Source organism: Neolamprologus multifasciatus, chromosome 17, assembly GCF_963576455.1.
Source record: "Neolamprologus multifasciatus chromosome 17, fNeoMul1.2, whole genome shotgun sequence".
Classification (NCBI taxonomy): domain Eukaryota; kingdom Metazoa; phylum Chordata; class Actinopteri; order Cichliformes; family Cichlidae; genus Neolamprologus; species Neolamprologus multifasciatus.
In genome coordinates this window covers 3,479,238-3,494,008 of record NC_140455.1, presented here as the reverse complement: position 1 = coordinate 3,494,008, position 14,771 = coordinate 3,479,238, and the positions used below count along the sequence as shown (strand labels likewise).

At 44.9% G+C, this 14,771-nt stretch overlaps 1 protein-coding gene across 2 annotated transcripts; it reads left to right on the top strand.

Annotated features, from left to right (window-relative positions):
- Positions 1–62: 62 nt before the first annotated feature.
- glt8d2 (glycosyltransferase 8 domain containing 2) lies at positions 63–14,188 on the top strand. Of its 2 annotated transcripts, none has more exons than XM_085137713.1 (9): positions 63–3,542; positions 4,970–5,062; positions 5,199–5,382; positions 5,508–5,625; positions 5,712–5,796; positions 6,101–6,213; positions 6,357–6,523; positions 12,970–13,082; positions 13,163–14,188. In XM_085137713.1, exons 1-9 carry the CDS (start codon positions 3,524–3,526, stop codon positions 13,339–13,341), a joined length of 1,071 nt encoding a protein of 356 aa, XP_084993839.1. In that variant the 5' UTR covers positions 63–3,523; the 3' UTR covers positions 13,342–14,188. The 2 variants fall into 2 exon arrangements, with proteins under 2 accessions (XP_084993839.1, XP_084993840.1); XM_085137714.1 differs by having other exon boundaries at positions 65–373; positions 3,499–5,062.
- The last annotated feature ends 583 nt before the right edge of the window (positions 14,189–14,771 follow it).

Sequence of the window (14,771 nt, the reverse complement as noted above, 5' to 3'; positions counted from 1 at the left end):
CTCTCTAAACTTTAGAGAGTTCACGTTGCAAATCACTTTGCTCTTTACATTAAATACAAAATTGTCTTTAATGTAGTTAAATAATAAAGAAAATTTAGGTTAATAAATGATTACTGGCATAATGTTAACACATCTCATGAGGGTAATTATCACAGACTTTCTTTTTCTCTCTCACAAAATACCAAAAGTGGATCAGATATTGCCGTCACTGGTCTTTTAAACGAGATAATCCAGCATCTGGATAACAAGAAGAAGACCAACAAGATGAGTCACATCTGGAGGAAAAGGTGGGGGGAGAGTCTCCGTCCTCAGAGGACACGGACCATCAGCTCCACGAATGGGACTAGCTGTAACCTCCACGCTGTTCTTGCTGGTGAGTGTGTTTCAGACATTTGACTTTGTACAAATGATGGCTGTCGTATCAAAGCAGCACTGACACACCTTCATGCTTTGCCATCTAGAAGAGCTTTTTTTCTTCTTTTTTGTTCTACAGTTTTATGTCTGTTATGGTTGCATGCTGTTGTAATGTGTAAGGGTTTAAGTAAACAATAGAACTTTTTGTCATTTTACACTAACGTGCTCTGCTTAAAGATTTCCATCGAAGCTTTTAACTTCAGCTCTCAGCGCTCGGTGAAAGCGTCTGTTTCAGTGGGATCGGTTACTTCTCTACATTGATGACTCTTTTTGGACAAACACAAACTGTTTTCAGAGGGATGGTTTCTGCACTGCACCATCACACATTCACACACCGTGAGGACTTTGTGCTGATGGTGAAAACGTGGTTTTCTAAATCTAATATCACTCACTTGTTAAACTATTTTGTGGCACTGGTATAAACTGACACTGACAATGTGAAACTGCACTGAGATGCATTAAGAGGACATATTACATACAAGAATACTAAAGTGTAATTTCTGTAAATGATGAGTTGTTCAAATGCAGCCCAGCTGCTGGGCAGCTCTGCTCTTCCCAGCTAAAGCTAAGCAGTTCCAGATGTTTCTGAATTCTCTGAAGAGCAGCAAATAAACCAGAAACAAATGCAGGACACAAACTGCAAGTCCTGTTGTATTTCAGCTGACAGCAGCTCTGGTGAAAGGCTGCAGAATAGGCGTCATTATGAGCTAATCAAGCAGCCATCCTCTCTGGGCAGATTTTACATTTTAAACTTAAAGCATAATTAATGGGGTGTTAGTAAGAATCCCTTATTTGTCTCATGAAAGGGGAGATTCCCCCCCCCCCCCCCCCCCCGTTCACTGTGTGAGCATTTGTTGTATTTGTATAAAGGTTTGAAAGGCTGGTGAGCAAACAGATGCCCTGATGGAGCCGGCACCAGAAAGGAAGGAAATACTTTGGACTCAGCCACGTGTCAGCCATTGTCTCACTGAATCTGTGTCTGGTCACATCACTCTGCTTCATGTAAAGTTCTTTTTGTGTTACTTTTCACTGTAGCTTTTGTCAAGCTTAGAAACAAACCTATCGGCTTAGGAATGATCGTCTACGTCTCGCTCTTCAGAGATACGAGCTTCCTTCCTGCTAGTCTTACGATTCCACTGTTATCATTCCTAATCCCACCAGATTGATACAATCCCCGACACCACACCGTGACAGAGCCTCCCCCGTGTTTCACACATGCCTCTGGACTAGGGCTGCCACGATTAGTCGACTAGTCACGATTACGTCGACTATCAAAACCGTTGACGACTGATTTAATAGTCGACGCGTCGTTTGAAGCTTTGTAAGATCCCAAAAGACGCAGGAATAAGTAGTAGGATTTAAGAGTGTAATAACGGACTGAAACAGAAGATGGCAGCACTGCATGTACAAGGATGCCAGCTGCCGTTAAACCCCGAAGAAGAAGAAGCTGTGTCCCAGAATTCATAGCGCAGCCCAGCTCAGTTTCCAACAATGGCGGCAGCTAGTTAGTTTTAATATTACTCTTATTATTCCTTCTGGGTCACAAAATAAACATTTAACATATTTTCAGGCGAGAATGTAGCTGTGTAAACCTCAAATATCTGCTCAGTTTATCAAGACACCACATATTTTCAAAAGCGCTCCGACGTTTTCGGAGACGTCTGTTACCCACTAGCTCGATAGCTAGCCGGGGGCTAGGCTAACTAGAGCCGTGAGAACACCGGACTCCCGGCAAAATGTTTTCAAACCCACCGCCGTCTTTCACTACTCAGGTTAAACATGATATATAAGTCACTTAGATAACTTAAAAATGTTATTGTTTGGCTTTTTTCAGTATTTTATTTGTTCCTGAGTAAATCGGTTTGGCTGAGATTAAAGTTATAGTTTTTACACAGCTGAATAAACGTCAAGCAGACAGCTGATTATCAGAAGTGTGAGATGCTCGAGAATATACTCCGGTGTCCTGTTATATTTTAGATAGCAAGGAGTTTATTAAACTTCACCGAAACAATCTGCAAATTTCATTAAAATTTAACAAACTATCATCTTGTCTTTATTTTTAGTTAGCACTTACCTTAAACACTTAAAGCTGTAAGCTAATGATAGTTATATAAGAGCAGATGCTGCTGGTGCAATAAGCTGTATGTTTTATGTCCAATGGATGATGATCTGATTAGTCGACTAATCACAAAAATAATCGGTGACTAGTGACTATCAAAATAATCGTTTGTGGCAGCCTTACTCTGGACACTCACTGCTGTACGTCTCCCCTAACCTCTTCCATACATACGGACAACAATTTGAATTGAGGCCGTTTCTGATGAGACTTTGACAAATGGTAGATGGGTCGGCCGAAGCCCCAGATCCAGCCCTCAGGTCAGGCATTTGCTGGATTTTACCCATTCTCTTCATTTGATTCAAATCGTTTTTTAGGCCTGCCATTCATTTGTCGTCCTCGTGTACACAGCATATGTCAGTTCTTTGGGAATCAGCTTGTTTATGTAAAATACTGCTTTATGTCTTTGGGCATTTTTTTGCAGATTCAACTAAAGAAATGGGAAAAGCTTTTATGACAGGATGCCTTTTTTACACTTTAATAGTAAGTGTTGAGTGACAGGTCAAACAAAAGACATATCCCTTCCAGTATGGTCAGGTACCGTCCTCAAAATGACTAAAAAGCAGCCAAAGACTGGTGAGGTCGGGCAGGAGTGGGAGTGATGTTTAGGGCGAGATCAGATGCTGCGCTGCGATGACCCCTAAAGCGAGCAGCTGAGAGAGGAACACGTAAGGACTGATTGTTCTGCACAGACGGCCTCTGCTTTGTGTTCGTGGGGTTAAAGCTGTACTCTGTCAGACTACCTCAGATTATTCACAGCTGTAGAAGACGCTGCTTCTGAACAGCAGTCAGCAGGTTGTTTGACACTCCCTGCACTGCAAACGTATGAGAGCTGTCATCTTTAGAAATAAAAACACATTTCAGGGCTCCCCTCCCTGAGGGACCGGCCAAATTACAAAATATTTCATCTTTTGCTTCTCAGAAGTGGCTTCATAGCTCTCTCCTTCTCTGTTTTGGTGTGTGTGCAGATGTCCCTGGAAGCAAATATAAAACATGGCTCTCCTGAGAAAAAGTAAGTGTAACCAAAGTGTGATGAAATGGATAAAGACTGATTCATGTTGTCCAGCAGTGTTAGCTGACATGTTCTTGTAGCTGAGAAGTAACGTTAGCAGATTGTGTTGCATGTGCTTTGCATTCCCGTCCACTGTGCATCCACTGGGCAGCTGTTGCCAGTAAAGGTCCCCTCATATTTCCCCAGGAAGAGGAAGCAGCCGTGCACATGCACCAAATATCTATGGAATGGGATATGCAGATGGCAGCAGGCTGTAACGAGTTATTCCTGAACTGCATGCGGTTGTTAAAAAGTAAAAGTTGCATGTGTGAAAATTTCAGTAACTCCAGTTTTTTTCACGCTGTTTTCTTCCTACAGAAAAGGTAAATTTTCCACTTTACTCGCCTTCAGGAAATCCACCTTCTACTAGCCAAACCTTTAACGCTTAAATCGACTGGTAACTGGATTCTCTCATACTGGGAGAGCAATCCTTAAGTGCTTTCAATAATCTGTGGACAATTCTAGGTAACGAGTTAGGATGCTGTGCAGACTCCAGTTAGCACTAGCTACATCTGCACAAAAACCAAAGTAAGCTTTGTAAGTGTTTGCAGATCCTTCCTCTCTGGTGTGTCTCACAGCTGGAGGAAACTAAGAAATACACAAAGCATTTTGAAAATGGACATGTTTTACTGTTTATAGTAACAGCTGATAATCACTTAATTATTTATGGGATGATTTATTCTCTTTCTTTGCTGTGTGACTGAGAATCATCATTGCTAGCATAAAGGTAGCAGTGACCTGCCTATTGTTGCAGCCGGTGTCTCTGTGAAGTCTAAATTCTTTCTTTGGTTTAAAGCTTTCAGTCTCTTTAAGCCGACCTGAGCTAACGAACAGCAGACTGTTGTCTGGCTCAGCCATCGGCCGCAAAGTAAAGAGCCTCATTTTTATTTTTTATTATTCTTACTTGTACTTTGCTTTGACTGTGTTGGTGGAGGCTCAATCTGATGTCGCCGTGCTGATGTTCCTGGACCAATCACACTGTAGTGATGGAAACACCATCACATCACACAGCCCTGACCACATCCTGACCTGTTTCCCTGAGTGGACAGCTATGATGTCACAACGCTGTGATTGGTCAGATCCAATGTTGATCCTGGACAACATGAGGATATCAGTTGATGGAGAGGAATAGAGAGGGTCAGAGGGAGTTTCTGTCTCTGCTGATGTAGAGAGAGCATGTGATAGCGTGTCAAAGGAGGACATGTGAGGATGGAGCAGGATGTGAGACATAGTGATGATGGAGAAGCTGACAGATGAGGTCAGGCACAAGTCTGTGGTTTATGATGTTCCTTCTAAACGTAGACAGCTTTTGTTGTTTTATGGCATCAATCTGCTTTGAGACAAACTTCTTTAGTTTTGCACTCAAACTCTGAGTGATCACGTTTCAGTCAATCGGATCCTGCTGGTGCTGCTGGTGCTGCTGGTGTGCCTCCTCCTGCGCAGTACACTGCTCCGAGCCTCCACTCGGCCAAGACTCTCAGGTGCGTCAGCGTTGGTCTTCACTACTTAATCTGAGAAATACTCACTAATGCTCCAAATGTGAAATATGTTACTTTAAGTGAAAATGATCCCACTGAAACTGAGCTTGAACCAGTCTAAACTCCTGATTCCTGACAGAGAACAGGAAAAAGGTTTCTCAGGAACACGCTGCAGAAGCACATGATGTCGTGCCCGTCGTCATCTGTGCATCAGAGGAGCGCATGGGTGCCTCCATGGCAACCATCAACAGCATCATCAGCAACACAGACGCCAGTGTTTTCTTCTACGTTGTGACTCTTCGTGATGCTGTCAAACTCACCAGGTGCATCTTTGAACTACAAAAATATGAACCGCACTTTGTTCCAAATGTGGAGATCAGTGGTTTTCTCCCAGTATTGTTGCCCAAAGTGAGTATTTCTCACCTAATCTTCCTTTTGTGTCACGTAGGAGGTACATAGAGAAGACAAAACTCAAAGGCATCCGCTACAAGATAGTGGAGTTTAACCCGATGGTCCTTGTTGGAAAAGTGAAGCCAGATTCATCTCGACCTGATCTCTTACATCCCGTGAGTGCTGCGTCTGCATCCGTGCCATCAGCCGAACCAAGCACAGAGTTTCTGTCTCAAAGAAATAAAAAACTTTGTTTTTGCAGCTCAACTTTGTGCGGTTTTACCTCCCTCTGCTCGACATCCTCCACTCCAGGGTGATATACTTAGATGATGACATCATCGTGCAGGGTACGCATGTCTACAATCAGTCTGATAATAAATTACACATGTGTAATCTTCTACATTAGACACAACTGTGCTAACGAGCAGCGTCACACAGAGTTACAGAGTTATTAAACGGCTGAATTCAGAGGTCCACCCTGACATGACACCCAGGAGCCCTTTATTGGCTCCTAGAGAACTAACTACACCCAGAAGATCTCTAAATAAATACATCATTATTTGCTTTACTCGGGTTCTGTTTGTTAATTATTAAAATGAGTTTTAGGATCTGAAACAACAGATACAGCACTGCAGTCTGGTTGTGTTTCAGGTGACATCAGGGATCTGTTTAATATCAAGCTGAAGCCAGGACACGCGGCTGCTTTCGCCACAGACTGCGACCTCCCCTCCACACACGAGATGGTGCGCAGCGTCGGGATGCAGGTGGATTTTTACGGCTTCTGTTATTTTAGACTTTTATGCCTCGTGTAAATCTCACATTAAAGAGCTTTTATTTGACATAGTAACATGTGGGAGGGATTCAGTCATTATTATTTGGTATTGTCTCCTCTGAGCTCGTCCCCTAGACAACCTACATGGGCTTCCTGGACTACAGGAAACAGGAAGTGAAAGACCTGGGCATCAACCCCAGCGACTGCTCTTTCAACCCTGGAGTCTTTGTGGCAGATATGAACGAGTGGAAGAAGCAGAAGGTCACCAAAGAGCTGGAGAAGTGGATGGAGGAGAATTTCAGGTAAACTCCTTAAACTGGTGTCAAATGTTACCAATATGAACAGTAGATTTGGTTTATGAAAGTTTGATCTTATTTTACCTTGAAAGAGAGGTCAAAGGTCAAATGCTACATATTTTAGATCTCTATACGGTACTGTCTATACGTCGACAATGCACAGCAAACCTGTACGGGATATCACACCATTGTGTGTCCTGGCTGAAGAAACCTTTATTCACATGTTGTAACAGTTGCTATTGTAATGCAGTGTATCACCACATGGCGGCGCCTCCTGTCTCATGACTGGTGTGTTACCCCTTTTTTGTTCTTCTTCGCACTCCTCCTGTAATGGATGCTCCCGTGTGTATGCGGACTAGTGTGCTCTTTAGTAATGTGTGGTAGAGGTAGCACTTTTATTTTTGATATTGTAAATAAATGAGTACTTTTTGGAAAGTCAGAAGCTGTTGCTCATTCGCTATCCACCTGCACACCTCCGCGGCTGGCTTCATCTTCACCGCACGTTACAACGTGATGACACGCTCACGCCCCGCCTGCACATATAGCCGCTGTTATCACAGTCGTCAGTTCTTACGCTCTTCACCTCTGCTGAGTTGGGCTGCCCCTGCTGGTGTTAGCTAGGGCAAATTGTTTTCCGTATGTATGGAAGAGGTTAGGGGAGAGGTACAGCAGTGAGTGTCCAGAGTAGGGCTGCCACAAACGATTATTTTGATAGTCGACTAGTCACCGATTATTTTTGCGATTAGTCGACTAATCATATCATCATCCATTGGACGTAAAACGTACAGCTTATTGCACCAGCAGCATCTGCTCTTATATAACTATCATTAGCTTACAGCTTTAAGTGTTTCAGGTATGTGCTAACTAAAAATAAAGACAAGATGATAGTTTATTAAATGTTAATGACATTTGCAGATTGTTTCGGTGAAGTTTAATAAACTCCTTGCTATCTAAAATGTAACAGGACACCGGAGTAAATTCTGGAGCATCTCACACTTCTGATAATCAGCTGTCTGCTTGACGTTTATTCAGCTGTGTAAAAACTAAAACTTTAATCTCAGCCAAACCGATTTACTCAGGAACAAATAAAATACTAAAAAAGCCAAACAATAACATTTTTAAGTTATCTAAGTGACTTATATATGTTTAACCTGAGTAGCGAAAGACGGCGGTGGGTTTGAAAACGATTTCCCGGGAGTCCCGGTGTATTTGAGGTTTACACAGCTACATTCTCGCCTGAAAATATGTTAAACGTTTATTTTGTGACGCAGAAAGAATAATAAGAGTCATATTAAAACTAACTAGCTGCCGCCATTGTTGGAAACTGAGCTGGGCTGCGCTATGAATTCTGGGACACAGCTTCTTCTTCGGCAGCTGGCATCCTTGTACATGCAGTGCTGCCATCTTCTGTTTCAGTCCGTTATTACACTCTTAAATCCTACTACTTATTCCTGCGTCTTTTGTGATCTTACAAAGCTTCAAACGACGCGTCGACTATTAAATCAGTCGTCAACGATTTTAATAGTCGACGTAATTGTGACTAGTCGACTAATCGTGGCAGCCCTAGTGTTAGTCTCCACCGCGCAGTTGGTGCGTAGGCTGCCCGCGGAGCGCTAATTTCAAGTTTTCCTGTGCAGCGTTTTGCTCTGCATTTTGGAATGGACTCCAAACCGAAGCAAGCAAAGCAGAAACCTTCTGTTCGCCCTTGTCCTCAGGGATGCGGTTTCTCTTTGCACGACAGCGACCAGCACGATGCCTGCCCTGTCTGCCTGGGGATCGTCCATGCCAGGAGAGCGTTGACGGAGCCCGAAGCCTGTGCGTTTTGTCGCCAGCTCCGGCGCTCGACCCTGGAAAGACGGGTGACGTTTGTGGAAAAAGTGCTGGGACGTTCCGCTGTCTGAAGCCCGTCAGCGCTCCCCAGGAAGACGATGACGTGCTGGTCATCGGCCTGGACATCCATGGTTTGTTGGAGGATGAGCAGGAGAGCTCATTGTTGGCCCAATGTGCCGCCGCTGCTGTGCCGGTCGGCCTCGATGACACCTCTCTTTTCTCCCTGTTTCGCCGTGCTGCTGAGAAGCTGCAGGTGGACTGGCCCTCTCCTCCGCCAGCTCAGAAGCCGTCGCGGTTCGCGGGTTTTTTCTTCCCACCGGAGCCCGCAGCAGCCAAAAACTGCCTTCCCATGTTCCCAGACTTTCTCTGCGAGCTAACAGCATCATGGGACAAACCTCTGTTTACCCGTGTCACCGCGCCCGGCTATGGACAGTACATGGATTGGACTTAGCTAACCCACCCCCTATGGAGCCGTCTCTGGCTGCTTATCTGGCCCCGTCCCATAACCATGGTGTCGGCGGCCCCGCAACTCTGCCGTCCAAGCACTGCAGATTCTCTGCTTCGCAGCTGCAGAAGATTTATCGGGCTCAGGCCGGCACTGCTCACGCCATGAGCTCCGTCACCATGCTCCAGACGTACCAGGCGATGTGCCTGGCGGAGCTCGGATCGCTGGTTCCTGATGACAGCCCGCTGGCACTGCTTCTTATTAAGGTCAGAGTCACCACAGATGACTTCCTCTGTACCTAGTGCCGCCGTTCGGGCTGACGCTCGCTCCTCGCACCTTTGCAAAATGTCCCGAGGCAGCGCTAGCGCCCCTCAGAGAGAGAGGCATCCACATCTTAGCCTACCTGGACGACTGGGCTCTCGTAGCTTGCTCCAGAGAGCAGGCAGAGACGCAGCTGTCACTGGTTCTGTCACACATTCAGACACTGGGGTTCTCTGTGAACGTTCAAAAGAGCTCGCTAATCCCGAGTCAGCAGATTTCGTTCCTCGGTTTGGAATTATGCTCGCTTTCCAGCTGCGCACGTTTGTCGGAGCACTCAGTGGCGGCGTTTCATCGCTGCCTCGCTCAGTTTCAGCTGCGTTTCCCGACCATATTACGTTTGTTGGGCACGATGCATCTATGATCGCCGTAGTGCCACTTGGACTGTTAAGAATGAGAGCGTTCCAACGCTGGACTCTCTCTCACCGTTTGCATCGCGTCACCTCCGGAGGAGGCTGCCAGCTCTCCGTCCTTGGAGGGAGCCCGGGCTGCTGCATCAGGGCTCTCGGATTGGGAGGGTGTTGTTTCGCAAGGTGGTGTCCACAGATGCGAGCTGTTAGCAGTGTTCTTAGCTCTAAAGCATTTCCGTCCAGTCCTGGAGGGCCAGCATGTCTTAGTCAGGACGCTCTCCTCCCCTGTTGAAGCTGTCTCGCTCTCTGCTGGTATGGTGTTCATTTTCTCTCTCTAAGAGCCACCCATGCCCCGAGCCACCTGAACCTGGGGCCGGACCTTCTCTCCAGGGGGGTCCTCTGGTGAGAGCATGGAGGTTACACCCTTTAATAGTGGCTCAGATTTGGGATCTATTTGGCGAGGGGCAAATCTCTGTGGCGCCTTCATGCTTACCTGCTGAGAGGTTAAACTTCACTGCTAAGGGTTTGCCACCTAGTGTGATAGCGACAATTCAGAGCGCTAGGGCCTCATCTACTAGAGGCTTGTACGCTTACAAATGGCGAGCCTTTGAGCAATGGTGCCAGGACCGCCACACTCTCACATTTCAGTGTTTTGACATTCCCGCAGGAGCTGCTGGATGAGGGCCTTTCATTTTCGACAATTAAGGTTTATTTAGCAGCTATATCTGCTTGTCATATTGGCTTTGACGGGGTGACACCAGGTGCACATCCCCACGCCATACGTTTTCTGAAAGGAGTTTGCTGGCTGAGGCCCGTGCTTAAGTCCAGTGTCCCTGCTTGGGACTCTTCTTTGGTGCTGGAGGCCCTTTTGTAGCCCCCCGTTTGAACCCATTCAGTCTGTGGATATGAAATATCTTTCATATAAGACTGCATTACTTCTCGCTTTGGCTTCAGCAAAGCGAGTGGGTGACCTTCATGCGCTGTCTGCGCATCCCTGCTACACACAGTTGTCTCCTGATGGTCTCAAGGTCGTATTGCGTCCAAATGCTGCCGATTTTATCTTATAACTCAATGGAGTTTGAGTTGCTGAGCTTTTGCTCCCCTCCTTTTGCACCTGAGGAGCAGAGGAGGATGCATTCTCTTTGTCCAGTGTGTGTGCTCCGTACCTACATTGAGCGCACTCAGAATGTGCGTTTATGTGACCAGCTGTTTGTCTGCTTCGCTAATCCAAACAGAGGTAGAGCTCTGTCGAAACAGAGGCTGTCCCACTGGATTATGGAAGCTATCTCACTGGCATACGGCACCACAGGTCTTGCTTTGCCCCAGGGCGTGAGAGCTCATTCCACCAGGGGGATGGCAACCTCATGGGCTCTTTTTAAAGGGAGGCCTGTAGCTGATATTTGTGCAGCAGCTAGTTGGGCATCACCGCACACTTTTGTGCGGTTTTATCAGTTGAACGTTACAGCCCCTTCGGTGGCTCATGCTGTCCTTTCTGCTGGGTGTACCGCTCACTAAGGATGTGGTGGTCCGATTCCGGTTTGGTGTCTGCTCTGCGGGGCGTGTATATTTGTCCCATACTTATGTGTTGTACCTCGTTCCTCTCCTTCAGGGAACAGAAGTTATAGACATAACTTTTTGTTTGCATGAACGAGCATGCAGCTTGTGGCCACGCTGAGTGGAACTGAACTTTACTCAGCTCCCAAAAGTCTTTCCTACTTCATCCCAATCACAGAGTTCTTTCAGATGCGGTCGGCATGTCTGAATTATGCACAGAGTCCTTTTGCATGCGTGCTGTGACATAGGGCTGGGTATCGTCACTGATTTCTAGAATCGATTCAATCCCGATTCACAGGGTCCCGAATCGATTCGATCCACGATTCGATTTAATTGATTCGATTCGATTTAATTCGATTCGATTCACTTTGATTTGAATCTGGGAAATTTTGACAGTCAGAAATATTATAATTCAGATCAGTACATTTACATATTTTTGTATCTATAAAAAGGAAGCTGACACACCAAGACTTTATCAAAGGTGTGAGCATCACAGCAGAGGCCTTTGTGTCAAAGTAGCTGAAGATAAAACACAGAAAAACATGAAGGTGATTTTCCTGTTCTGGGATTTTATAAAAATATTCTGCAGTACATCAAAAACGAAAGAAAACCATTAATCAACACATGAACATTACCTCTGAAGTTACAGCGGTTTTATTAGAGACAAGGCTGAGCGTTTTGCATTTTGCAGAATTTTAAAAAGTTTAAATTTGTTCAGTATTGAACGGCAGAAATTAGGTTTTATTTTCGGAAGTATATAAAACGAAAAAAAAAAACCGTCGGCCGACAGCGCTGTAAACAACGGTAGACTTGTGTAACAAGCAAGCGAATAATGCAGAAAACAGTACAGAGAGAGAGAGAGGGGGAGAGCGCGCGCAAGAGAGCGAGCATGAGAGAGAGAGCTGTGCATCGTGGTCGAAGCAAAACAATAAAAGTCAGAGTGAATACATGACGATGTTTATGTGAAGTGTAGTTTGGATCTTCTTTTGCTGCTGGTTCGGTCAATATTGTTTGGAGAGACATCAAACTAACAGCTTTAGAATCAGCGTGTAAAGGGCGTGAACACAAAGCGCAGACCGCCGACAGATCAGAATCAGCGCGCTGTCGGCTTTCAGCCCCGACTGTGAGAAAGGCGACGTCTCACTGATTCTGATCCGCGGTTGGGCTGTGTGTTTAAGTCTTTGTGCAGAATCCATGTTCCTGCTCTCATTTACTGTTTTAGCTGTTTGGTGGTTGTTGAAATTTTGTGAGATTTCACCAGAGATTCTGGCATTTCGGGCAAAATACATTTATATAAAAAAATCGATTCAGGATTTTAATGAATCGATTTTACGTTATCCAAGCCAGAATCGATTTTAATCGATAAATCGATTATAAAAACCCACCCCTACTGTGACACACCGGTCTCCTGAAGAGCCGGGGTTTGTCAGGAAGCTGTGATTATCGTCTAGAGCACAGGTGTCGAACTCCAGGCCTCGAGGGCCGGTGTCCTGCAGGTTTTAGATGTGTCCTTGATCCAACACAGCTGGTTTAAATGGCTAAATTACCTCCTCAACATGTCTTGAAGTTCTCCAGATGCCTGCTAATGAACTAACCATTTGATTCAGGTGTGTTGACCCAGGGTGAAATCTAAAACCTGCAGGACACCGGCCCTCGAGGCCTGGAGTTCGACACCCCTGGTCTAGAGTTTTATCTTTTTATCTTTGTTTATGTGGTTTTCATTTGTTCATGTATTGTTTGTCTTCAGTCACTTGTTCATTGATTAGGTTTAAGCACTAAAAAGTCCTTTCCCCCACGAGCGTATTGATCCCATTAGCAGGTTATGTGACGTAAACTGTTTTGTTCGGAGCCTTGCAGAGGTTGCTGATGCAGGCTCACTGGTGTATAACAAAAATCTCTTTGTTTGGTTTTCACTGGCCACTTGAAGCTGATTTTTAAACCCTTCTCACCAACAGACAGAACATATACAGCAGTGCCATGGCAGGGGGCGTGGCAACCCCACCCATGCTAATCGTGTTTCATGACAAATACACGATACTGGACCCTCTGTGGCACGTCAGGCACCTGGGTAAGATTGCTCCTCACACACAGCTGGGATATTAGTGCCAGCGTCAGCTCAGTTTCCAAAAAGCTTCGCTGTGTGTCCAGGCTGGAGTCCGGATGTCCATCACCCAGAGAGCTTCCTCCAGGAGGCGCACCTCCTGCACTGGAATGGCCCGTTCAAACCCTGGAATTACCCTGCTGTGCATTTAGATCGCTGGGAGAAGTGGTTCATCCCAGACCCCTCTGGAAGGTTCTCTTTGGAACGTCCTGACGACGACAGCTGAGGTCTGTGGCGGCGGCACCAAGGAGCCGGTCAGAGGGTCACGTGACGAAAGAGTAAATCCATGAATGTAACACTGAAAAACACCAAACTGTGAGAGTGTCTGTTACTGGAAACACTCGCAGGTACAAATATTACTCATTACTTTCAGCAGTGACTTCAAAGAGAACATAAGAGGCTGAACTGTTGTGTGTTTGTGAAACGTGTCGCACTATAAAAACTGTATTTCAAACCTAACATTTCAGATTGTTTCTTATCTTTATGTTTTCCATACTGCTTCATATATCTGTATAGTTCTTCTACCCAGGATATATTACTGATACATTAGTATAACGTTTCATTTAGTGTGCAGCTCCAGTGATGGGCTAAGAGACCCCAGGAGCTCTGAGGACTGTGAAAAGGTGGTTCAAATATAACGTCGTCTCACGTGGCAGACTCATGCTGTGTCCCAATTCAGGGTCTGTACACTTGAAGTATGCATTTCAAGTGCGATTACGTCACCGCCACGCGACGACGGCTGTCCCAATTCGAAGTGTACTTCAAATGCATACTCCAAATGCGCCGTCGATTTCCCCAAATATCAAGTGTGGTCCGGTGCACGCTTCGTGGTCCCATATATCCCACAATTCATAGCGTGGCGGTGGGTGTGGATAATTTTTCCGCAAAATACGGCAGAAGGGAGCAGCCGAAGAGTGAACTGTCAAAAGTAAGTACTGAATATGACGTCACTTATTCATGTGCAAATGTTTAATAACGAAGAACATTAAAACATTACTGTTGGCCACATGTTGGCAAAGTTGTGTGACATTAGTGATGTTTGTACTTTCAGCATTAACTTGGTCTTAAAGCATATACACACACACACACACACACACACACATATATATATATATGTGTGTGTGTGTGTGTGTATATATATGTGTGTGTATATATATATATATATATACACACACATATATATACACATATATATATACACGTGTGTGTGTATATATATATGTGTGTATGTGTATATATATGTATATATATACATATATATATATATATATATACACATACACACACATATATATGTATATATATATATGTATGTATATATATCATAATAATCTGACAATAATATAATATTGGCCATATTATATTTACATTACCATAGTGAGATGATTTTAGTCTCATGAACAACATCAGCTAATTGTTATTTACTAGCTAATCTTAAATGACTGTTCAGTACAGAAATGAAGCCCAACAATCATGTTTTACAGTCCCGTGGTCTCAGCCTCAGATACTCAACTAATCAAAGTGATGTCAAAAATGATTGACCAACAAAACATTTTTCTCCTTCATTTCTGTCAAACAAAGCTGTATGTAACGTGTCTCGCGGTTAGTATCATGGTTGCTAGGCAACCTGAACAGCGCGACGAAGCATTTTGTCCC

What these genes read in the sequence shown, in the direction of transcription:
- glt8d2 (XM_085137713.1), top strand. An exon ending in GATGCTGTCAAACTCACCAG is followed by an intron (nt 5,383 to 5,507) that starts GTGCATCTTTGA and finishes TGTGTCACGTAG; the next exon opens with GAGGTACATAGAGAAGACAA. An exon ending in TGCGCAGCGTCGGGATGCAG is followed by an intron (nt 6,214 to 6,356) that starts GTGGATTTTTAC and finishes CTCGTCCCCTAG; the next exon opens with ACAACCTACATGGGCTTCCT.